At 45.6% G+C, this 25,865-nt stretch overlaps 1 protein-coding gene across 4 annotated transcripts in view; it reads left to right on the top strand.

Moving 5' to 3' along the window:
- The window catches only part of myo10l3 (myosin X, like 3), a 32,712-nt gene that overhangs the window by 1,152 nt on the left and 5,695 nt on the right, over nt 1-25,865 (top strand). For 3 of the 4 annotated variants that reach the window (XM_049727936.2, XM_068651598.1, XM_068651597.1), the window contains 27 exons: nt 5,635-5,733; nt 9,206-9,364; nt 9,590-9,777; nt 9,843-9,977; nt 10,157-10,281; nt 10,389-10,402; nt 10,508-10,592; nt 10,670-10,776; nt 11,089-11,218; nt 11,564-11,682; nt 13,066-13,212; nt 13,290-13,390; nt 13,464-13,530; nt 13,604-13,696; nt 14,070-14,138; nt 15,375-15,457; nt 15,539-15,647; nt 16,625-16,705; nt 18,075-18,199; nt 18,427-18,541; nt 20,728-20,834; nt 22,264-22,629; nt 22,774-22,807; nt 23,796-24,539; nt 24,793-24,916; nt 25,256-25,499; nt 25,591-25,686. In XM_049727936.2, the coding sequence (XP_049583893.1) occupies nt 5,635-5,733; nt 9,206-9,364; nt 9,590-9,777; nt 9,843-9,977; nt 10,157-10,281; nt 10,389-10,402; nt 10,508-10,592; nt 10,670-10,776; nt 11,089-11,218; nt 11,564-11,682; nt 13,066-13,212; nt 13,290-13,390; nt 13,464-13,530; nt 13,604-13,696; nt 14,070-14,138; nt 15,375-15,457; nt 15,539-15,647; nt 16,625-16,705; nt 18,075-18,199; nt 18,427-18,541; nt 20,728-20,834; nt 22,264-22,629; nt 22,774-22,807; nt 23,796-24,539; nt 24,793-24,916; nt 25,256-25,499; nt 25,591-25,686 (3,866 nt within the window). Of the gene's footprint in view, nt 1-5,634; nt 5,734-5,826; nt 5,935-9,205; nt 9,365-9,589; nt 9,778-9,842; nt 9,978-10,156; nt 10,282-10,388; nt 10,403-10,507; nt 10,593-10,669; nt 10,777-11,088; nt 11,219-11,563; nt 11,683-13,065; nt 13,213-13,289; nt 13,391-13,463; nt 13,531-13,603; nt 13,697-14,069; nt 14,139-15,374; nt 15,458-15,538; nt 15,648-16,624; nt 16,706-18,074; nt 18,200-18,426; nt 18,542-20,727; nt 20,835-22,263; nt 22,630-22,773; nt 22,808-23,795; nt 24,540-24,792; nt 24,917-25,255; nt 25,500-25,590; nt 25,687-25,865 lie in introns of all 4 variants that reach the window. The other variant, XM_068651599.1, reaches the window with a different exon arrangement.

A 25,865-nucleotide genomic window follows, 5' to 3' on the forward strand; every position in this document is an offset into this window, starting at 1 on the left:
AAAACAAAAGCGTGCTGAATAAATAATGAATAAATAACACAACAAATAAATAAATAAGAGGAGCAAAAAAAAAAAAAGGAGCAAGTGCGGGTACAGCAGACATTCCCGAAAATAGCGCAATAGTGCCGCACGCTACGCAGAAGGGGGTAACGAGTTCAGTGCCCTAACAGCCTGGAGAAAGAAGCTGTTGGCGAGTCTGGTGGTGCGGGAGCGCAGGCTCCTGTACCTCTTCCCAGAGGGCAGAAGGTCAAACAAAGAGTGAGCCGGGTGACTCACATCTCTGGCAATCGAGGTTGCCTTGCGGGCGAGATGGGAAGTGTAAATGTCCTTCAGGGAGGGGAGCGAAGCACCAATAATCTTACCAGCCGTATTCACTATGCGCTGCAGGGCCTTCAAGTTCTGTTCAGTGCAGTTACCACCCCAGACAGCGATGTCCACACCCGCTCCACCCTACCCTGCCTTTTAACCTCCGACTGATGATATACTGGGTGCCGATTTGTGTCTTTCAGCTCCCCGTGGAGGAAACGGAGTCTTTATAGCCTTTGTCAAGCATCCTGTCGAGTCGCTACATTCAGTTCTAAACTTGGCGAGTCCGAGGCCTTTAAAGTGGCAGCTGCCTCACACTGTGAAGCTAAGAGAAGATCTTTGCGAACCCACAAACGTCCTCCTAGCAGACCCTCGCATTGCAGGCCAAATTCCTTCCCCTTAAAGGTATTCCTACCCCCGACCCTTGAAATTCCCAGCCGTGCCGGCATGTCATCCCGTCCCGTGTAGAAGTGCCACGGTCTTTGGGTTACCGCCTGCATTCTTCCCATCCCGAAATATTCGGTCCGGTCGGCTTTTTTTAAGCTCGAGCCGTGCGGATTAAAATGCTTGCGAAGAATTTTGTTATAAAAATGGTAACTTAACGCGCTTGTCATTTGCTCCAGCTGTTGAAGCCATCTGAGATCACGGCGACTCCACCTCAGGCGAGGAAAGGAGTCAGGAAGTGAGGCGAGGATGCGAGGAAGGAAGGGAAGGAAAATAAAATGGCAGTATTGTTGCTTGGGAATTTTGAAATAATGTTTTTTAAATATCAGACCAAACACGGGGAGTTTTTCTAGCCCCCAAAATTATATTGTAGCACCATTTTATCTTTTTACTTGACCTCGTCTACAATTTTCCTGGTCAAACATATAAACAAACAATTCACAATCAAGCAACAGATCAATCATTAGATGTTTTTGAGGTTGGCTAGCTGGTGTTTACATTTCCGGCATCTGTGACCTGACCCCCGCCCTTTTATCAGCGAGCTGGTCAGAGCTGCGATAACCTCCTGCTGACTCCTTGCAGTCGGTGTTAGCGTTAGCCCTCTGCAAAATGTCATCACCCGACTCTTCTATAATTAAAGTGGCTGCGTTTGTAACGATAGAAAAGTTCATTGATGCTATTTATTAGCTTGTGATGATGGAAAGAGAGTAAACGTGCGGAGTGACACTTCAGTGTTTTCACAGCCATGGTGACTTGACCATTGAGCTTAAATAAAACTAAACTCTATACTGCTATGCTAACCACACTTTGAGAACCAATGAATAGAAAAACTGAACATAAAAACCAAGACGCTTCGGGCTGCTCTCTGATTTCAGTTGGCCCCCAAAAAAAAGTAAGGAAACTAAATTTAAAAATGTTCCTACAGAGTATATTTGAAGAAGATCGCATCATGACCGAAACCCGTAATTATCCGCTTGAGGTTGTAACTTGCCACAGTGACGTCACAATTTCAAATCCCCGTACTGCTGTGTTCGCTTTCCGATTAGTCATTCTCCGTTCGATGCCCTTAAATGGGCTTTGCCGGGATGCTGCCGTGTCTCTTAACTCCCATCCTTCCTTTTCTGAGTGTGTTGAAGCTGAAAGACAAAAAAATAAAAAAATCTAGACTGATATAGTCAACGTTAACCTTTAATCCATCCCTTTTCATCAATGTCAGGCCGCTGTACTGCCCTCTGCTGGCTACTCAAATTGACATCAAAGTGCCTTCGGGCTCCCATTGTCCTTTTCAGCCGACAAAAATCCAAAGCAAAGATTCTTAAAGTATAAAACCATGCACTAAAGAATCGCTGGCGAAACAGAAGAGCCTGCTTTAATAAATAGTGTGAAAGCGGATGTAGTCTTAGTTGGGTTGATTCTTAAAAAAATAAAATAAAACAGGCCAATCCTTGCTCTTCACTAGCAACAAAGGATAGATGTCCGCTAGATTTGCATGCCGTGTGTTTATCCAGGATGCTTAGCCGAAAATTAAAGTCGGTATTTACCGCAACCTCGCCTGGCACACTAAACGACTCTTGGCCTCGACCTTGTCTGACCGACTCTATGAGCTCGTAATAAGAGTCCAACTTAAATCCCTTCTCGTGGTACAGCTTAATAATAGCCAGCCAGTGATTACTGCAGTGGATCGGCCCAGATGCCGACTTTCCCTTGGTAGCCTCGTCGTGGGTGAGACTCTTATGGAATATGTTGTGTCTCATCGCATTTGCCTGTGCTTTTCATTTTCCGATGATAACGACTTATACGGATTAGAGCAATGGGTGGGTACCGCGTTGTAACCCACATTGTTAACCTTGCAATTTCATTTTAGGCTTCAAATTGGGGTTAGAAGTCCTTTGTGATGACATTTTGCTATCTGAAGAAATTAGCATTCACCACTAGATGGCGATGTATTTTACACACTGCCCCTTTAAAAACAATGACAGCAGACTGGGGGAAGCCCTGTTCCTCGTGGGGCTCCTCCTCCTCCATTAGCTAATTTCTCATCAGCTGCCTCCTTCATCATCTTGACTTCATACAGCAGATGTTGGAGGTTGCTTTCAATTATCTGATTTGTTCAAGCAGCCTAACATCGGGCCCACCCTGGAGCCATACTAGAAACAAAGACAGACTGATTTATTCTGGGTAATTCTCACTCGTCGGTAATTTGATGACCTGGAAGACCTTTTGCCCAGTTTTCCATCCCAGCTAAATTCGGCTTACTCGGTTAATCTCAGCTCTCACTCAGCATTCCGAAGATTTAGGTGAAATCCTGACTTCCTGCTTGACAACAAATAAACAAACCCTGCATTCTTTTCAACGACTTTAAAATAGTCTGCAGGCAATCTGTGCAAAAATTGTCATTCTGATCATAGATAGAAAACCTGACTTGTTATGAAAACATTTAAATACAAAAAATACAAGTGTGCTTTTTGTTTCAGTTTTACTGCTTGACTTTGTCCAGTCACATGTCAGAAAGATCCAAAGAATGGAATCTGATCCCGCTTTCTTGTGGATCTAACCCTACGGGGAATCGTCACATTGGCTTTTTTTAATGGACACTCGTGTGCAAACCAATTTTCATGTCCGAAAGATCCAAAATAAGGCAACTTATTCTGTCATCATGGGGATGTAGCCCAATTGAGAATTCTCACAGTGGCTTTTTAATTTCACCCTTTTAGCTCCAGGCTGGATTGCACACAATATATTTGTCCACTTTAAATCCTTACGGTCACTTTAATGCTCATTTTCAACTTATATTGTTATGATAATACTGTCATGCCTCCTTCGTACTAGCTCAGTGGCCTAGTGGCAGGGTGTTCTCCCTGAGACTGGAAGGTTGTGGGTTCAAACCCCGGCCGGGTCATACCAAAGACTATAAAAATGGGACCCATTGCCTCCCTGCTTGGCACTCAGCATTAAGGGTTGGAATTGGGCGGTTAGATCACCAAATGATTCCCGAGCGCAGCACCGCTGCTGCTCACTGCTCCCCTCTCCCCCAGGGGATGGATCAAAAACACACGGGGATTGGTTAAATGCAGAGGACAAATTTCACCACACCCAGATGTGTGTGTGATGATCATTGGGACTTTAGCTTAACTTAACTCAACTTCATCTTTGCTTTGGAGTCAGTGGCTAGCTCATTAGCATCATCGTTAGCAACTATTACTCAAATTTGAACTTGGTTGACTCGCTTTCTTTCTTTGTGTTGACTTTTGATCGGTTCACCCGATACTTGTGTCTGTGGGCACCTTGTGCTGTGTAAGCACTAAAATATTCAAGGCACGTTCGTTAGCACTCTCCAGATGGCTTGTTATGCTAGCTAGAAACTGTAGAAACAAAACTCTTTGGCTGAGGGACCATATAGGCTTCGGGGACTCGGATCACTCTCGTGAAGTCGTCGTGTCCCTTCGCTTGTACCGTGACATGCAGTTTGAGGAATGCAAGGCAATCTCCAGCTGCAAACATCTGTTGAGCAGAAGCAAGTTTGCGTTTACACCCCACTTGATGATTGTCATGTTTGCAAGAAGTGGTCTTCTGTGTTTAAGACAGAAGGTCATCGAGGCCACGCTACGCTATCGACGTTGGAGGCCCGGGGCTGCTTTTGGCATGTGCCCATTGTCTCCCAGCTGGATTCTGTTTGGGATCTTTCCACCTGGTTAACTTCCGAGCCGCTTTTGTCCCGACTTGGTGACAAGGACTCTTTATGAAGGCTGCTACAAGGGGGAGGAGTTTGGTCGGAAAGAACCATCTGTTGCAGGGATATGGCGTCAGACTGTTGTGATCACAAAACTATAAAAAAAGAAATAGTCACTCCCTTTAAAAAACAACTTGATGGTTCTACACATTTTTATTTGGTTGCCAATGTTTGGAAAATCCTGCCAAAGGGTTTGTATTCTCCTCAATGACCCAATGATTACTGTCCAGAATCCATCATCATCACAGACTCAGCGTCAAGACCCACAAAAACCCCCGAGCTTCCGAGAAAGCCCGTGCAAAATGTTTTTCTACCCGCAGCAATTTAGGACAATATGACCCCGTGCTTTCCAGTTACATAACAGCACCTGATTGTCTGTGGAATAAATCCCAATCATCTGGACCCCAGCGTGAAGCGGCTTTTTCCCTGAGTAGGCCAAACACGGCGAACCGGTGCCGGGCACAAACCTCGCAACTGTAATTGTGGATTTTGCGCACAATTCAGAATGAGACATCTGTTTTTTTTCCCCATCCCTTCGTCTCTAAGCAATTGGTTGTTTTCAGAAGTCTGACATCATATGTTTTGCCCCCGTGGATTTGAGTCGTGCACACGTGGCTGCTCCTTTTAAATAGTTAATGAGGATTGATGTCTAAAAGTGGTGACCTTGTCTCGTGTTAGGTTTCTAAGTGGAATTTGTGCATATTGATCCCTTTGCTTTTTATACTCTGTTGGACACAATTCCCTTTTGTTCTTTGGTTCCTGCATGTTTATTGGAGCTGATGAACAACAACATTGACTATCAGGTGAAAAATGCACATTTGTTTGTGACCCCGGCAAAAAAAAAAAAAAGCATTGTCTTCCAGTCACTGGGAGATGTTTTCCAGGTCTATAAATGCATCTTCCTTTGCGGTGAGGAAAGGACAAGCGCACTTGATGATTCCTGTTACTGCACTTGGCGATCGCATTGTTAATTCATGTCTGGGAACGGCAGGAACTTAACAGTGATCTGTCTCACTGGAATCCGATCTCAAACTATCCCGGAAATTACAATGGCACTGCCAATTAGGCCTGGAATGACAAATAAATAACTTGAATTACTAAGTCAAAAAAAAAAAATTATTGATTGAAGGTGTTGATTAAAAACAATATTGCAGGGCTCCCGTTTGTGGCTGAGATATGACGAGCAACTCCTCCCATGCACCGTCAGCTCCGGCGATGACACATCGCTGGTCCTCACTACGGACTATGGAAAGGTAAGAGGCCGTACAAAATGGCTGCCTCCTAGCGTGTATTTAGGAGGCGGGTAGAAAGTTCATGTACGCATGCTTTACGTGCGCCCGCTGCAGGATCAACACCTTTTGTGAGCCCGTGGAGAATGAGCTTATCTGTCCGTGTCTGGAGGAAATCCTGCTCTCCCCGCGCTCGGAAATGGAGGGAGCGCAGTGAGGATGGATGTGAGAAATAGCTTTGAACAAAACAAAACAAAAAAATTCATGTGTGTTCTCTCCCTCCTTTTAGTCTTTGTTGTCGAGTATCCCACAGTTTTTTGGCAAAGTAACTCAAAACTATTTCTCTCCACGTGATCAAAACTTTTTGTTTCATTTCTAAACTTCAACCGGAAGTAACAAAAAATAGCCGGCAGCTCATTTTTTGGAAGAATTGTTTACAGTCTGCCAAGCTAGCATTAGCATTTTTTTCCTAAATGGGCCGACTGACGCTATAAAGCTACTTCCTTCCATTAGCTGGTAAATTTAATTTTCCATCCTCCATTTGTGTTATTTGAGTGAACAGACTCACTAAACTGAATTTACTTTGTATAACACGCCAATTAAAATTGCTTTTGTTTCCATTAACCCTCCTCCCCCAAAGTTTGAAACCATTTAATCGCCTGTGATGGACTGAACAGAACAGTCAAAATTGCAGTCTTGTCTTTCACACTAACAGGAAAGTGAAAGCAGAGTTCTTAGTCAAACATCTCATTTGAGCTCCTCTGAAGTCCTGTCTCGGACTCTTTTCACACACAGGTGCTGTCAGTCAAAGCTTGTTTTGGTAAATGCATCCTGGCAGACCTTCAGGGCTGTAATAAACCATCACCAGTGGGTTGACTGGTGCTGCCGGGTGCCTAAAGTGCTCATCTTGCAGCTTCCCTAGGCGAGCGCGTCTGGCCTTTAATAGCCTGACTTGGCCGCTGTCACATTAAGCGGCATATCAGCATTTGTCATTGTGTCGTAGACTACAGCCAGAGGGATCAGGTGAGAGGATACAAAAAGCTAAGAGGTCTTGCGGTGTGTGTGTGTGTGTGTGTATGTGTGTGTGTGTGTGTGTGTGTGTGTGTGTGTGTGTGTGTGTGTGTGTGTGTGTGTGTGTGTGTGTGTGTGTGTGTGTGTGTGTGTGTGTGTGTGTGTGTGTGTGTGTGTGTGTGTGTGTGTGTGTGTGTGTGTGTGTGTGTGTGTGTGTGTGTGTGTGTGTGTGTGTGTGTGTGTGTGTGTGTGTGTGTGTGTGTGCGCGCGCGCGCGCGTGCGTGTGTGTGTGTGTACTCCTATGTCCATCTGTCTATGTGTTTTTTAATGTGGGCAGATGGTTCCACCTAGCTGGATTAATAATAGTGTGTTTGTTATCTGGAGAGCGGCGCGCACAGAGAGTATGTCAGTGGTTACCTACAGTAAACTAAATTTCATTTTAGATTGTTTACTTCTTTTCTACTTTAAACATGGATTTATTCTTGGAACACACTTTGCCCAAAAATTGTACAATTTCTGACAAAAGTGGTGTTAAAAGGCCAAATTGCCAACCAAGGGTGAAATTGGGGTTTACCCCTCCTCTCTCTCGGAATATTCAGTGGCGCTGCCTGGTTGAACAAAGCAGCAGCAATAGCGGGGTGTGGTTTCACCGGGGCAGGGAACAAAAGACGACGTTTCTACGGGAAGCCATTTGAACATTTATATCCTTGATATCCAGTCCAAGATCTATGTCGTTGTAGTAGAGCGCCCATTGTTCTTGCTAACAAGACAACTCAGCACTCCAGTTGAATTACTTGTCTGAATTACTTGTCTTGTCACTTTCACCCTAATTTTTAAGAAAAAAAATATATTCAAGACCAAAACGGTTTGGGATGGTGAAACCTAAACTCTTGCTGGGTATTCTGCGATCCTCTCAGATGTTTTAAGTGGTGAAAAAAACACCCCGAGGCTTCCCAAAGCTTGTGCTGTGAAATCCGAACACAACTGCGGATCCACAACAAACGCTCGCTTGAATTCAAAGAGACACCAAGTAAAAATGATTGAGTCGATCCGAAGTGTGTGTCAACGGCTATGAATAGACAACTTGATTTTTAGATTTGATTTGTTTTCACAGCGAAACCTGATCATATCCTCTCAGTTATTTGTTATCCGGGATTTGTTTGTTTGCTCACTCTGTGCAAAAATGTAAGAATGTAAAGAATTTTAGGAAGTGGCGGATGTGCCTTCATGAAGAGTCCATTTTGTAAGCACTGATAATCGCATCAGTCACAGACAGTAAGTGATCTGACTGAATGCTAAGTGACTCAAGTGGTACAAGGCAGCTAGCTCATCCACTTATTTGTCAGTTTGAGGTAAAAAGGGTGAAATATTTACACAAAGCTGCCTGTAAATCTGCTGACGGGATGACATCATCACAAATGTTGTCTTTTCCTTCCTCTTGAGGTGGTTCTCCTTCAAATCCTCCCACATGACCGATTTGTTATGGCTACTTTTGGCTTCACACACGCCCGTTCTCCAGTAACGTGCCGCCTAGAATTACTCAACCACCGGCGTGGGAGAACATATTGCACATTCGAGTTTGTGGTTTTCAAACTTTCCGCATTGTGTATCACCTAAAAAAAAAACTTATCATAATGACCTACGTTAAAGTATGAGGGGGACCGGCTGCCACGTGTGTGCCCTCCAGTTCAAAAGCTGATTCAAATAAAAACATTATTAAAAAAAAAGACCAATTAGTGGCGCGTAAGGCCTAACATAATTCTTTTATTCTCTGCAAAACACAACCAATACTGGAGTATAAGGAGCTTCAACAATAGTCTTCTGCTTATAGTGTGATATACTGCCCTCTAGTGGCCAAAGCGCACACAACAGAAGGAGCAGTACAATGTCTATAAAATTCCAATCATGATGCACAAACTAATTGGTCAATTTCTATTGAACTAATTTATAGTTGTTTGTTTTTACAAAGTAAAATACTGTCCAGTGCTATTTTTTTAGTTACTACATTTTTGGATGGTGTTTTATGAAGCTCTCCAACGCATTATTGGAGGCTAGAAATATCTCGATAGACAAATCGATGACGAGCGCATAAACAAAGCAAAGTAGCTTCAGCCCTTATTCAAGGCAGCCGTGGCCGGTCGATATCTCGATTTATTTCCTCCTCAAAAGAACTCCCGAGAAGTTGATCGGCAATCGGCCGCACTCAGCAGCATCTTTGAGCCGGCCGTCAGGTGACACAAAGTCCTTTTGTGTTGACTCGGCAGACTTCTAATCTAAAGCCAAGAAGTCTGCTCCCTGCTGGGATGGAACCCATCCGTAATGCCCCGAAGGAAAAAAGAAGCACAACTCCGGCCGAGACAAAATGTGACATTGTGGGCTCGAATCTCCTCTCCGTGTTTTTTCCTTGTTGTCGGTTCCTCTAATAAATACGGGCAACGTGTTCGGATAGATGTAAATTCTCCATCTTTTGTATCCACGATCCCAGGTGATCTACCTACAGAAGACGGAGCTTAGCAAGGACACGGCCTACTCGATGCACCCCAGCAGTGTCCACGGAGTGGAGGACATGTCCACACTGGCCGAGCTACACGAAGCCGCCATCATGCACAACCTCTGTCTGCGCTACCAGACAGACAACATCTACGTAAGGAACCATGTTGGAACACGTTGAGCGGGCCGGGTCCCATATTGCAAATAGTTGCCTTCCTGGAATTGGTCAATGTTGCTTCCATGATACAATGGAAATATACATTAGCACTTTCTATTTGGGTATCCTTTTATTATTGTTTCGTGTCCATTAATAATGTAGTGCAGTTGAAGGTGCAACTAATGGTTCCCCCCCCCACCCCCACCCCACCCCACCCCCCAGACCAACATAGGTTCCATCCTGGCGGCCGTAAATCCCTACAAGCAGATTGCGGGCCTGTACGACGGCGCCTCTGTGGATTTATACAGCAAGCACCAGATGGGGGAACTGCCCCCTCACATATTTGCCATCGCCAACGAGTGCTACCGCTGCCTGTGGAAGAGGCACGACAGCCAATGTGTGCTCATTAGGTAACCACAAAAGCCACCACGTGAACCCGCTCCGCTCTGAGCTAAGTGTTGCCCAATCTTGTCAGCGGTGAGAGCGGGGCTGGTAAGACGGAGAGCACCAAGTTGCTCCTCAAGTTTCTCTCGGTGATGAGTCAGAACTCAGCTGGTACGCCTCCATCGGAGAAGACCACCAGGGTGGAGCAGGCGCTCATCCAAAGCAGGTAGAAATGTTTTAAAATTTAGCAGAAAGGAAAACTGAGCCTGTGATGATTTTGGTTGTAATTCCAGTGTTGGCCACGAGATAGAGACGATGATGTTTTACAATAAAAATCCAATTAAAGTCATTCTTCTAGTATCCTCCACTTGCAGAGTAGTGTTTTGCTGTGATTTGTCTCACCAGTCCAATCATGGAGGCGTTTGGGAATGCCAAAACGGTGTACAACAATAACTCCAGTCGCTTTGGCAAGTTCATCCAGCTCCATTTCTCCCAGAATGGAAACATCCAGGGAGGCTGCATCATCGATTGTATCCTTCAACACTTATAATATTGGAAAAAATGCTGTCTCTGTGGAATATGTCTTTAATCTCGAATAGGCATTTTTTTTCTATTCTTCTTGACTTCCAGTCATCAGATTTGCTGGAAAAGGTAGGCATGTGTTGAAAACTCTCACCTGAGGCAACGAGGAAATCGCGTCACAGATTAGAACATTTGATTAAATGCGATCCTCATCATCTGCTCTCGCTTCTCAAGAACCGAGTGGTGCGTCAAAATCCCGGAGAACGGAACTACCACATCTTCTACGCGCTGTTAGCAGGAGCTGACAAAGACCACAGAGGTTGGATTTAGGCCTGCTTTTATTTCTGCGTCGTTTTTGTAACCAATTAGGAATCCTTTTGATGTCTTTTGTCGCAGACATGTACTTGCTTTCTGACGGTCCCGAGTCCTACCACTACCTCAGCCAGTCAGGCTGCGTGCAGGACAGCAGCCTGGATGACAAGCACCTTTTTGACAGCGTCATGGTCAGTATTTCACCACTAAGGGGCGCTACAAGCCTTGGTTAGATGTTTAGAAGCACGTTTGAAAAAATGTTGATGGGACATGGCAAGTTTAAAGGGGGGAAGGCAAAATCTGTTACATATTTTATTTCAATAGGGTTAATTAATTAAGAGCTTTATTAACTATTAATTTCCCAAGTATGCATTGAAAGTACATTTGATTAAAAAATAAACTTGTTTTTCATTCTAATATTGTGATTTATTATTTATAGTTGATCAATCATGTTATTTTGATTTTATGGAAGCACATCATGGCCCTTGCGTGTTGCGACACAGGAAGCACTGCAGGTGATGGAGTTCAGCGAGGAGGAGATCCGAGATGTCTTCAAGCTGTTGTCCGCCGTCCTCCAGATGGGGAACATTGAATTTATGACAGCGGGTGGAGCTCAAATCACATCCAAAGGAGGTAAGAAAAGAAAACTGGAGGAGTGCTGTGTCTGCCTTCAGCTCTTGAGTTTGATCCACATGGCAGCAACAGTCCTCAACAGGCTGAAACATGAGCGCCATTCTCTTTTGTTTCCCGTTCGGCCTCTTTTCCAAACATCCGAGTTACCTCCTGCTTAAATAGGGAAGCAGTCTTTATCCTAAAACTTCTCTGCTAATAATAACAGCAACACTTCTTGCCTCAATCACACCCAACGTTTGCTAGGCCACTTGTTGCTAGGCAGAATTCCTCAGACTCAAGCAGAGGTGTACTAGTGATCAGCGATACTAGCTTGCTCACACAACCAATGTGTGTGTGCGTCCTCAGTGGTCAGTAACGTGAGTGAGCTGCTTGGCTTGGACTCCTTCCAGCTGTCTGAGGTGTTGACCCAGCGCTCCATGATCCTCCGAGGAGAGGAGATCTGCTCTCCGCTCACTGTGGAGCAGGTAACAAACAACTAATATTACAAGATCTAATGAGCTCCAACAAGAAGTTAAATTAAAGCAAAAAAAATATTGAATTGTGTACATTCTTTTCCGCCTTTACCTCAATGACACACCTCTCTCTCTCTCTCTTTCTCTCTCTCTCTTTCTCTCTCTCTTTCTCTCTCTCTTTCTCTCTCTCACTCTCTCTCTCTCTCTCTCTCTCTCTCTCCCTCCCTCTCTCTCTCTCTTTTTTTTCTGGCTCTCACACACTTCTATTCCCCCCCTTCACATGGCTTGCGTGACTCCCGGCCATTTCCTGCTTTTTGTCTGCCAGATTCCCGGCACAATGAAACCGTGGCGATAGTGATCTGAGTCAAAAGCACAATGAAGCTCATGATTGGGGGTGAGGTGGGTGGCGGTGGGGGAGGAAGAAGGGGGGGGCGAAGTTGGAGGCTTCTCCTCACAGTGTGCCTGGCATTGCCTCAGTTTATGATTGATGAGGCCTAATCTTCATCAGCATGTTCTAATAATTGTAATTTACGACAGGGCAGAACTTTAAACATTGAAAACAAAACAACAATGATATCCCATATTAACAATTTGCCTTTAGGAAATTATATAATTGAGACAAACAAGGAGAAAAATGTTCCATGATGATAGTTTGGATGATGAGAATGAAAAGTTCTTAGAGCCCCGCCTTTGTCTTCTCATGCTAGGAAAAATGTCAAGGAATGGTTTTATTCATACCACAAAAAGAGCTCATTTGCCAAACGGAACGAAGACACAACGCTGTTGTGTGCTGCTTGTTCTGTCCGCCCTTTGAAGCCACTCCTCGCTAAATAGCCAGCTTTATTCCACTGCTGGGCCCAGTAAGAAAGGCCCCCTTTTGCCATTACGCAGGGGTCTTCCAACCTACGAACCCCCCCAACCATTCCGTGAACCGAGACCCCTCCTCTGTCCCTCGTCCGGGACAAATGGCCATTCTTCTCCTCTCGCCCATGTGACGGAGATCCCGGAGCCACCGGCTTTCTTTTCACTGGCAGGAGGTGACGGGGCATGATGGATGGCGGCCACCGTTTCATTTTGGACCCAGAAACAGCAGGCGCTGCATTTATACTAGTTGTTGGGCTAACGTTTGTGCTCACGGGCCTCATTTGAGATTTAAAAATGACATGCAAAATCCGTAACCATAGTTCCTCTTTCCTGTTATTTTACTATTCATATAGATGAGTGGCCATAAAAAAAAAGTGAACTCTCAATGTGGAGATGAAGGCACTAAACACGGCAGGCTGTTGTGAAAACAGACAATCCTGCCCGCACAGCAACTCACAACACACAACACGGCCGACCTCTGGTAACCTCGGGTAACCTGGCGCTAACCGGGCATGTCCTTGTGCCTTTCAGGCCGTGGACTCGAGGGACTCGGTTGCCATGGCGCTGTACTCCCAGTGTTTCTCTTGGATCATCATGAAGATCAACCAGAAGATTAAAGGCAAAGACAACTTCAAGTGTATCGGCATCCTGGATATCTTTGGATTTGAGAATTTTGAGGTGATCAGAAGTTGACCATTTATTTTGGTGTATTTTCATTTCTGTTCTTTATTTCAAGCGTGCTCCTGTTCTTCCAGGTCAACCGCTTCGAGCAGTTCAATATCAACTATGCCAACGAGAAGCTCCAGGAGTATTTCAACAAGCACATCTTCTCGCTGGAGCAGCTGGAATACAACAGGCAACGTGATGTTTTTTTCAAGCAGTCCACAATGAAACGGCAGCTCGCTCATTTTATCACGATGTATCTTCAGAGAGGGCATCCAATGGGAGGCCATTGACTGGATGGACAACGCTGAATGTCTGGATCTCATTGAGAAGGTAGAGAAAGACTTTAGCTTATCTCTGGTTCTGGCTGTCACCTTTGACCTTCTGCTCTCTCCTTGTCTTTTAGAAACTGGGCATGTTGGCTCTTATCAACGAGGAGAGTCGTTTCCCCAAAGGCACCGACTACACCCTCCTGGAAAAACTCCACAGCCGACACGCTGTGAGTCGGCTGACACGCATCTTTCGTATCTTTCACGCTTCCCCAGATGCTAAGAAATGTGCACGCAGTTACGTAAAATGATCCGAGGGGGCCTCGGGAGTGTAAAATCGCCTTTTGCGACGTCGGACGAGTGCTTCGCATGCATGCACTCACGCCCGCCTCGCCTTTCATATCGTCTGGCTCTTGCATGCGAGGCCAACAATGCTGAAATGTGAACAGCCTGATCAGCTTTGTGCACAGAATAATAAAAAAAAAAAAAAAAGACGGAACAGGTCGAGCCACAAAATAATATTCTGGATAAAAATCGTATTCAATGTTCTTTCATAATCGTATTTTGTCACGTTGGTGTTGATGTTTCAAACTCTCTTGTCAGGCAAACCCTTACTTTGTGAAACCCCGAGTGACCGACCATCAGTTTGGCATTAAGCACTATGCTGGAGAGGTAACACACACACGCACAAACACACACAATTTGCTGACGTTAGTACTCCACAATGGCGTTTACAGCATGGCATGGACTGGCTTCTAATGACATTTTTTTGTCTTGAGGAAGAGGCGGAGCATTCAGAGGAACAGATCAGTGTGCTGAATGAAATTACTTCACTACGTTAATTGATTTAAATTGTCTTCCATTCCTGAATGCGTGGCTTTGTTAAGTAGTAATTACGCCCCCCCCAAAAAAAACGGGCTCGAGCACGATTTTTAACTACTTTTTAGCTTGCACTATCCAAGCGTAAGGAAGATGGAGGATTATTCCAAGAGGTCACTGATCATTTGCCCCCCACCTCTTTCCATCCCTTCCACTGTGTCATGTTAGTCAAGGAAATGACTGCATCCTTCCCTCCTCTAATTGAATTATTTGTTCTATGCCTTACCCTCTGGTTTGAACTTTAACACAAATCAAAGCTCTGAGACAGCGTATAGGCAAACATCTCATGCATAGCAACAGATATTGTTATATAGCTAGCTAGCAAGCTAGTCACCTGTCTACTTGATTTTGTGTGTAATTAAATGGACTGAACCTTAAAGCGACCCACAGAGAGGACTCCTCTGTGAATTCTAAATGACAGAACATCAGTATGGATCTCATGGCTTCTCCTGGAGCCAAGAAGGGGAGTGAGGGATTGTGGACTTTTTATTGGATTAGCTCGCTTACACACACACACACACACACACACACACGCACGCACACACACACACACACACACACACACACACACACACACACACACACACACACACACACACACACACACGCACACGCACACGCACACGCACACGCACACGCACACGCACACGCACACGCACACGCACACGCACACGCACACGCACACGCACACGCACACACAACACACACACACACACACACACACACACGAGGACTCTTGTTCTCAATCAAGTGTTTTTTGTAAGCGTACGTGTACAGTTTGGATTGTGAGTTGAAATAATCATCTTTGTTTCAATCTGGGTGCATTACTGTGGTTCCGGGAGCAAGCGACAGTGGAATGCTGCGTTGCTAAGGCCCGATTAAACTCGACATGTGACTGCATTAACGTGCATGGGCCGCTCCTCTCTTGTGTTTTTGTATACAACGTGGCTCAAATAGGAATTCACAAGCTTGCACTATACACCATTAATGTAACAGCAGTTTGTCTTCGACCAAATGTTTTTATTTTAGGTGCTTTATGATGCACGAGGCATCCTGGAGAAGAACAGGGACACCTTCAGGGATGACATATTATTCATTCTCAAAGACAGCAGGTAAACAAATACTTTGCTTGCAAATCAATCCTGTTTCGCGGTGGAACGTTTGGCATAAGCGAGCAAACTCTCTTTTGTCAGGCTTGACTTCATCTACGACCTCTTTGAGCGCGTGGGCAGCAGGAATGGAGAAGAGACCATGAAGATGGGAACCGCCCGACGCAAGCCTACTGTCAGCTCTCAGTTCAGGGTGGGTCGAGATACATACTAGATACTCTCCAAAGATGGATGGTTAGCACGAGCAATGGATAGATAGATCGCTAGCTAACTAGGGTCGCTTGATGGATGGATGGATGGATGGATGGATGGATGGATGGATGGATGGATGGATGGATGGATGGATGGATGGATGGATGGATGGATGGATGGATGGATGGATGGATGGATGGATGGAAATAGGCAAAACATTGACTGTACAGTAATCTATCCCGTTAATCGTTTTGTTTCCAGACAGTGGCAATTTGTTGTATGAGTGAATAGTGACGAGCGTGCAAGCAAATGCCACAGAGCAGCTCATTGTCCTCCATGCGCCACTGCATGCAAGAGCGAGGGTGAGGGTGATCCCACCTCCGGTGTCACACACAAGGAGGCAGATAGACATCTCGCAGAATGTCGGCTGTGTATCCGAGCTGCAAAAAGAATATCGCGGATAGATAGATAGATGGATGTGGTTTGGAGTGGGGAGGGAACGGGTGGGGGTGGGGGGGGCTCGCGGTGGAGTTACTTTGTCCGAACTGCAGTGCGGAGAGAAGGGGAGCAGGGGAGTATTTGGCCGGCTGCCCGGGCCGCAGTTTGCGAAGCCAGGAGGATTAGTGTTGATGGCTGGGCAGAGCGGGGCCAACCAGGGGCCAATCGCGCTCAGCTCAGCCAGGATGGGCCTGGATGGAGACAGCCTGTCTGAGGCGGGGAGGAGAACCAGGCCCACAGTTCAAGGGTCCCCCCCCCCCCCCCTCACTCCACCCCGAATTGTGTAAATGTATGCGTGTGAGCTACGTTCGGCTGGAATCAAAAGTAGGAAATATTCCGCTCTGATCGCCAAAGCTGACAACCAAACAATTATTGGAAGATATTCTTTCCAATACACAAATGATGTATTGAACTTATAGGTTCACTTCTCGGTGAATGTTCTGAGTGAATTGACATGGTGGATTAATTTTGTCTTTTCAGGAATCTCTCCACTCCCTCATGGCCACGCTAAGTGCCTCCAACCCCTTCTTTGTGCGCTGCATCAAACCTAACATGGCCAAGGTAGGTTGCGCTCATTCCATCTTGTCAGATCACTTTTCAGTGTTGCCATCGCTTAGCGCTAATGTTCCGCCGAGTCATTTTACAGCGTAGCACTTGGCCTGATCACTAAGTCATAACAATGCCGCGTTTAAAATCAAAACGGCCGGGTTATTTGTTCCTCGAGTGTATATTATCAATGCTAATAAACGCGCGGCGTTCCCCTTTTGGCCCGATGCAAAGACTCCCTTTGTACTCCCAGGCTGCGTACCAGCACATTCCAACCACTCCAGCCCTTTTACAAGGGGTCAGAGGTCACCCCAGCTGCAGCAGCGCTTGGCTGATTTGGCTTCATCGGTGGAATGCCAAAACAAAACCACAGCGGTGGCGGCAGAGCCTGCGAGCGGTTTATTTATTCATCCTGCGTTTCTCCCCTTGCTCTTGACCACATGGCTATAAAAAAGGGTGACTCAGTTGTCTGATTGTGGGACGGAGCCGATAGCTTTATTGTGTGGATGTGTGAGAGGGGAGAGCTTGGGGATTGTCGTCTTTTATCGGGTACGTGCTTTCCACTCCCTCACACGCTCGCACATTTCATCGGAAAAAAAATATATTTAGGTCATATGTGGCTAGAAAGCAAAGTGTGGGGAGTCTCTGTCACCGAAATGCATGGACAGATAAGGCTGTTGCTCATCCCGGACAGCCTCTAAAAACTTTTTCCTTTATCCTCTCCGCTTCCTCTTTGTGGCACTCTGCCGTGATAATTGCATTATGTTTTGTGGTTGATTAATTTTTTTTTTAATAAAATACAGTGCCCTGGTGCGGGGCTTTAAAACTGAAACGATCTTTCACAATCTGAGTCTTCGGTGAAGTTAACATGCATGACTTTGGAATCATCTGAACCGTGAAGCTGATTTGATGACCGTGCCGCCCCGTAAAATAGAGATTTGCGTGACTAATGAGCCCAGAAAATGTTTTTGCTCTCATCGACCTTACGCTCACCTGGCCTCTCAATGGAAACAAGACATGCTTGTGTTGATCTGACAGATTTGCGAGATTAACATTTTCTGATATGATTTCAATGCATCCCAACTCAGGCGCGATTTATATTCATCCCTCCGTCATGGGGAGGCCCGGCTTGTTTTCATGCCAACTCCTCTTTGAGTGGACATAAATCCCATTGCGAGTTCAGAGCAGAGTTCAGAGCTCAGCGGAGGCGCTGGCCTGCTTTGCGTGCGTGCGATCGAGTGAGCGTTTTGATTATGAGCTCCAACACATGCGAGCATGAAAGGACTTCCCTGCATAGTAACATTTGCACGTAATTAGATTGACACCTTTGTGGAATGCTTGGCTTCTATTTTTGGGACTCATCCTGTTGTGTTGCTGTCTACAGAAAGCCAACCAGTTTGAACCAGATGTTGTCCTGAACCAACTGAAATACTCCGGAATGCTCGAAACTGTTAAGATCCGCAAGGCTGGATTCCCGGTTCGCCGCTCATTCAAGGATTTCTATAACAGGTCTGCGTGTTACCTTCTCAGTTTGTAGACTTAGAAGGAATTCATTTAAAAAAACATGACGCCCACCTTCATTATTGTTGTCTATGGGGGGGGGGGGTCCATGGTCTTTGTCAACTGTGGGCCCGCAAAGGCCTTTGGGACCTTTGAGTGATTAAAGACTATCCAAATAAAGTTGACTTGTACTGCATGTAAAGTTTCTGTTTATATTCCTCGTAACCTACTCGCAGATACAAGATGATCCTGAAGAGCAAAATCCAGACAGAAGACGAAAAGCAGAGTTGCGTTGAGCTTCTGGCGTGTCATGACAATGCAAAGAAAGAGTGGCAGCTTGGGAAGACAAAGGTAAGGATTTTATTTTAATATATTTTTTTAAAGGTACATTTTTTTATATATATTTAGATATTTTAAATACATTTTTATTTTTTTATAGAGTTTTCAGTTTTTTTTCCAGTGACAAAATGTAGTGTGTCTCTTTGCAAATGCCTTTTTCTATGGCAAAATGTGTGTTTTCAATGGGCAAAGTGTTTGGCAGAATTTGTGTTTTCTCAGGCCAATAGTCTTTTTTTTTTTAACCGCCTAAAAATTCCCAAGCTGTCAATGCGGACGCCCTTTGCCGTGATTCACGGCCCAAAGAATTTCCTGGCAGGTTGTGGTCAGATGTTCTGCTCCCCACACTTTTCGATGGCCTCTCTCCAAATTTCATTCCAAGCGCCTGGTGCAACCCAGCGCTGGGCTAATTCCGAGACAGCCTCATCGCCCACCAAATAATGCTTCAACCGCTTTGGTGGCGCTTGGTTTCAATCATTAACTCTTCCTTCGAAAGACCTCGTTTTCACTGCTTTCCAAATGAATGATTAACCTTTTAATAGCATATTTGATTGTGAAGGGCAAAACCTGCTATCTCCACCAGCCATATTTGGAGTTAAAGAAAATTGTTATTTTGCGGTGGTTGAGGTTTTGTCTTGTATGCTTCCTCCTTGAAGCATTTTCTTCTTTTTAGTTTCCTTTTCCATCTGGCTGACACACAAAGGCCACACTCCCCTTTGTGCATATGGCGGCTTTGAAGTCGACTTCTTAATGAATATATAGCTGGTGCTAAACCGCTAATGTACACATGTCTGTAAAAATGAAGCGTACATCTCTGGAGTCGTCATGTCTCACCGTAATTTCATTTCCCAGTGTCACGCATCCAACGGTTTGAACTTTGGCTTTGATGACTACTTTGCCTTAAAGTGCGGTCAGGTGTCCTTGGCTGCACATGGTCATGTTCTGAGGTAGGGGGAATGTCGTGTTGGTTGTGGGGAGAAAAAGGAGGGGGCGTGTTTCCTTTGGAGGTGGAACAATCGTGTGTGTAACTATACGCTTGCTGATTGTGTTGCGAAGGAAGTGTGAGAGCTGAATTGGGGGCTCGGCTTGGTTGTGAGCGGCGTTTTGAGCGGAGATGGGGGTGGGGGAGGATGTGGACTAACCCCCCCCCCCCCCCCCCCCCCCTACCCCCCCCCCCCCCCCCCACACACACACACACACACACACACCCCCGCCTGCAGCTGTGTGATTCTTTGATTGGTGCCACATCTGGGACACAAACACAAGGGACACGTTGAAACCCAGCCGGGCACCACGTAGCCTCCAAGGACCACATGGATAACCCGTGACCTTGTTCTAAGAATAGCCCAGAGATTTATGGAAATTAAATGTTGCATTTTCATATGTATCTGTTTTCTTTATTAATTTATTATTAATTTATTGTTATAATTTGTAATTTATTTTTATTTATTTATTAGTTATTATTTATCTATTATTTTCTTTATTTAGTTGTTTTATTTTAATTATTATTGTAATATTGATTAATCATTGTGCTAAAGCTTTACGTCTTCACATATTAATTAACAATAATAACAATTGAGCAAGTATGTAAAACTTTTGCGGACTGCCGCGCAATGTAAATCAGTCGGCGTACTGTTGCCGTGTTTCATGTTCTGGCCGCAACTTGGAGAGTGGGGAGAAAGTCCCCATGAGCATGCAAAGGGTTAACCAAACTCTTATTCCTTCCTTCCTGAGAGCAAGCAGGGGTGTGGCTTGCCCTTTCTGGACACCCGCCACCATCCTTCTCTCTCTCTCTCTCTCTCTCTCTCTCTCTCTCTCTCTCTCTCTCTCTCTCTCTCTCTCTCTCTCTCTCTCTCTCTCTCTCTCCCCCTCCCTCCCCCTCCCTCCCTCCCTCCCTCCCTCCCTCCCTCCCTCCCTCCCTCCCTCCCTCCTTCCATCTCTCCATCCCTCCCTTCCCCTTCCCTCACCGCCTGCGCACGCCAGTCGCAGGAAAATGTTAAGGAAGTAGTGCGCACAATGAGGCCGTGCAGCAACGAGAGCGGCGTCACAAGCAGCAGCAGCTCTGCAGTGCCACTTTTGCCCCGAGCTGTGGAGACAGCAAAGCGGCCAGGAGCCTTCTGAAACTCGGCTGCAGCTTTCAGACAGTGGGGGGGAGATAAAACGGAACTCAGCCCCACCCACGGTTTTGCTCGTTCCCGCAGGTGTTCCTGAAGGAGGCCCTGGAGCAAAGGCTGGAGAAGGAGAGGGAGGAGGTGCGGCACAAGGCTGGCATGGTGATCCGCGCCCACATCCTCAGTTATGTGGCAAGGTGAGTGGCAGTGACACTTGTTTGGTGAAGTGTGCAAAATCCGATGTGGGGGGGGGGGGGGGGGGGGGGGGGGCACGTTTGTGCTGGTTACTGCGATGATCCCCCAAAAAAATTTGGAGCAGGACTTTTAATTGAATCATGGCTACAATGGTCGCACTTGTCTACACGTGGTTAATAAATCGCAATCATGTGGATGCGAGCGCCTCTGCGTGACAAAGGCAGCAGATTCAGCAGTTAAACAAACTCTTGCAGAATTTACTCCATAGGTTTGTAATTAACCATTATTTTTATTAGTTAATTAATTGTTGCACCTCTATGGATAATCGGGCATATCGACTGTTGTCATTCTGCTAAGTTAGAATGTCACAGCAATTTAATAAAAAAATGCCTGCCTCCGCAAAGATAATAGTGCTCACTTGTGATTGACACATTGATGGATTTAATCATATTTAATTGGGAAAATAAAATGTTCACCTGGCACAGGTACTTGCTGAGCCAGCCAACACCATTTAAGGTGCAACTGTGACATAATGTTGGTATCCAGTCAGACTTTGTGCATGCAATAAATATTACATTGAACATACGTAATTGTATTTCTATAATCATGAGTTTGCCTATTTGCTGAAAGCCATGTCTAATGTCAAAATATTGCTTTGCCGCCATCTTGTGGCATCTATAGGCAATTACTATTATGGTCGACCTCATGAGATAAAAAAAAAAACATTTATTAGAACTATTTACAGTGTTGAAAAATTGCTATTTCAGCACAGATTTCTTTGGCAAACTAAAAAGAACAAATCCATTATCAAGAACCAGGACAGTGACACTTTATTTGCATGAGTGTGCCCTTATAAAGAAACAAGGCCTTGAGTTTGACAGCTGATCCTAAATGAGTGCTTTCCACTTCTAAAACGACTCTGTCAATGTGACATAAATGTCAACACAAGGCACATTAGGTTGTTTTTTTTTCCCAAAATGTTCCCTTCAGAGCTGTTTGAAAGACAGAGCGTCCTGAAATGTTCGCCAAAGCCACAAGTACAGCCTTTGTGTTATTATATGTAACAGTATCGCCGTCTCGGTATGAGCCACAGGCCAATGGCGTGATTACGGCGGGGACGCGGGCCAAAGTCGAGGTGAAAGGGTCAACGCATTGTGTGTGGGCCTCAACTTGTTTAGGATGCGTGTCCAATGCGCGTGCGAGTGAGCAAGCCAGCAAGCGTTGGCTTAGTCACAGGTCCAAACGCGACAGCCCACACAACTGTGTGCTCGTCACACTGTAAACACGCAGACTTGTTGATTTAAAATCAGGATGCCGGTGGGCGCGAGGCCTGCGACGTCACAAGTATGCGTGTGGTGACACGCCATGTTGGTTCACCACTTGATAGAGCTAACCAAAGTAACGTCCTAAAATGTGTTTCCTGCCGTTCAGGAAGCAGTACAAGAGGGCCTTGGCCAGCGCCGTCACTATTCAGAAGAACTACCGCGCTCACTTTTGGAGGCGCAGCTTCCTGCGCCTGCGCTCTGCCTCCGTGGTTCTGCAGAAGCACCACCGTGGTCAGCTGGCCCGATCCCTCTGTCGCCAGCTACGGGAGGAGGAGGAGAAACGTAAGCGCCGGGAGGAAGAGGAGAGGAGGTGCTTAGAGGAGGAAGAGAAGAGGAAGATGGAGGAGGAGAAGAGAAAGGAGGCGGTCGAGGAGGAGAGACGGAGGCTGCTGGACGAGGAGCTGAAGAGGAAAGCCGAGGAGGAGTTGAGGCTCGTGAAGGAGAAAGAGGCTGCAAACGGGGACGTGAAAAGGTAAAAGGATATTTCTGTTTAAAAAAAAAAAAAAAGATCGTATGACATCACTAGACTCACGGCCACAGTGATGAGATGAGAAGCTAAGCGTGCTTGCTTCAAGCTGAGTTTGACTTTTCTTCATTTCTTTCACGGTGTTCTCAGGAACTCCCTGCTGCCAAATGGCGCTTGCCAGAAGGTAAGAATGTTGAACGCACTCATTTGTGGCTGTCTTGTGTTTTGTAGTCAAGTACAAGTCCAAAAGATGGCGCAGTGCTAAAAAAATAAACAAAAAAAATCACTACTTAAAACAAATAAGTATTATTTTATCCAAATTGGCTCACTTGATTTATTTGCCGCCAAATAAATTCTACCAAGCAGCATGAAGCCATGGCAGCTTGTTACGTGACCTTCTGAGCTATTCTGCTGATTTATGTGGCTGCTTCTGGGAGCCAGCAAAAAAAATAATTTTCTTGCGGGATTTTATAATGAATCACATAGACCAGTCATTCCCATCCACTCTTCCACAGGAAATTATCCAATTTCACTTAATGAGTTTAGGAGTTATTTAGAAAAAATTTTGTCAAATCTGTTTTCATCTTTTCCTTGCTGGTGACATATAGTGACAGGCGGAAAAAAGAAATGTTCTAATGCCGCCACCACACATCATCATTAGTTTAGTACTTCTCATGACATTTTTGTTTGGTGGTGTTCCATGAGGCTTTTCTTGTGTAAAATGTGTGCTTTGGCGCAATAAATGTTGGGAAACACTGACAGAATGATAATCATCTGGGCAGTTTAGAACTTTATAAGAAGGGAAATTGGAATTTCAAAAGCGCATGTGGGAGTAAAGCAGTGGTCTACATAATGCCCCGTCTCCACTTTCTACTTGCTATTTATGCTTTTCCAGTGGCACTACCTGGTACCATTTTTTGTACCTGGTCAGTTCTTCATTTCAACCACATCTAGTACAGCATATTTATGCTCCATGGGCTTCACTTGGTTGTTTAAATTTAAAAGTTAAATACAACTAAAGTGTGCCGAAGGAGCGATTCTTTCTCATACCACTAGAGGGAGCCATTCCATTTTTTTATTTTTTATAAATGTATACACAATTAGACAGAAAACTCCAAGTTTAGTGACGAACGCGAGAAAGTTGACAAAAGTTAAGAAAAATATTTTTTCAGAGCGTATCCCACAACCACACCAGTGATGAGGAGAGCCGGCAGATGGAGGAGATCCTGCGACTGGAGAGAGAAATCGAACGGCTGCAAAGGCAGCAGGAGGACGGCGTGTCTCTTCTGAGCGACTTCTCCCGCGAGGACCTCCGCCAGATGCGGGAGGCCGAGATCTATCGACTGGAGAAGGAGGCCTCCCGTGTGGCTACCGAGTTTCTGGAACTTTTGGACTTTGGCGCGTTGGAGCCGTCGCTGTCTAGCGAGGAGAACCTCCACGACCCGACGGAATCCACCGCTCCTCTGGCTGAGGAGGAGGTGGACGAGGGTTTCCACGCGGAGGACGAGTGCGTTCCTCTGCCGGACCTGCCCCTGCTAGCTCAGGTCCCGCTGAACAAAGATGTATTTCAAAGTCTGGCCCCTCCGCCGGCTTTTTCAGAAGGATTCTTGGTCAGCCCTCCCTTGGCTTCCCCTTCCAACGGACTCAATCGTATCCCAGACTCCCAAATTCCTTGCTCTGCTCCTCCTGTGGTCGCCAACGAGAAGGATTTGCACTCTGAGCCGCCCCTGAGCCAGGAGGCGTCCTGTTCCAATCTGCCTGACGCAGAGTCTGACTACGACCAGGAGGAGTTTGAGGAGGCTCAGCAGAGCTCGTGTGCGAACATCAACAACGGCCTCATCACCGATGAGGAGTTGCTTCGCAAATCTTCCTGCACACACAACAGCCTGGACTCCTATAAAGGCAGCTCGGACTCGGTGAGAACACAAAGAATAACTGCATAGTCACGTAGCTGTAAAACTCTTCCTTTGTGCTTTGTGTCAGTTGCTGATACACACCTTAAGTTTCTCATGCTGTCAAATTAAAACGTGTCAAAAGGAGGCGAGCTTTTTGTGCCCAGCAGGAGTGGGAAAAACAAGTTATTTTGGGAACTCGCAGGAGCGCAGATCTATTCACAGTTTCTTGTGCACACGCGAAAAAGTCCAAAACATTTGTTGCCTTTTGTTTCAGTTCATCGACAGCGACGATGACAACGACGGCTACGTGGACACGGACGAGGAGGTTTCCAACGGCAGGCTGCATCTACTGAATGGCGCCGGGCCTCCCTATTTCCACGGCTACCTCTATATGAAGAGTCAGTGGCACGAATAAATTCTTTTTTTTTTTTTTTTTTTGTCATGTTTGAAAACTATCAGTCCCTAAAATTTTTGACCACAATAAAAAATATATATATTTAGCTAGTTACCAGATAAGCTAACAGTTAGCCTAGCTTTTTCTGTTTCTTTGTTTTCGTCATTCATGGCATTCTGAATGCCCTGCGGCACTGTGCTGCCTCTCATTGGTCAATCTTGGTACTACAACAGATATAGAATTTATTTGGCACCCCCGTCCATTGGGTTCCGATCTTCAATAAGCTAACGGGAGGTCGCTAGCCAATCACAAGCTACCAAACATTTCTCTCCTCTATTTTCAGGTGGCCTCATGATCCCGTGGCGTCGCCGCTGGTGCGTCCTCAAAGACGAGACATTCATGTGGTTCCGAGCCAAGCAGGACTCAGTCAAGTCGGGTTGGCTTTACAAGAAAGGCGGCGGAATGTCCACACTGTCGCGGCGAAACTGGAAGATGCGCTGGTTCGTCTTACGGGACTCCAAGCTCATGTACTTTGAAAACGACAGCGAGGAGAAGCTCAAAGGGACCATTGACATGCGCACGGCCAAGTAAGTCTTCCGTAATACTATTTTTAGCTTGAATGTTGCTATTTGAGACACAATTATTATTTGTTTTTTTTTAACTGTGGCTCCTCTCCAGGGAGATCGTGGACAATCACGAGAAGGAAAATGCACTCAACATTGTCACTGAGGAGAGGACTTATCACATCTATGCAGAAACTCCCGAAGATGCCAGGTACCGAGCATTACATCAAGCAATTCATTGGCTGTGAAGGTGTAGAGAGAATAGATTCAGAAAGGTTGGAGGAAAAAAAAAAATGCAGCTTCACTCTGTTTACCTCGCGGTTCATGTAATGTATGGAAATAAAATCCCCCCCTTGTGGTTGCCAACGGAACATCATGCTATATCATTTT

Source organism: Syngnathus scovelli, chromosome 8 (genome assembly GCF_024217435.2).
Source record: "Syngnathus scovelli strain Florida chromosome 8, RoL_Ssco_1.2, whole genome shotgun sequence".
Lineage (NCBI taxonomy): Eukaryota > Metazoa > Chordata > Actinopteri > Syngnathiformes > Syngnathidae > Syngnathus > Syngnathus scovelli.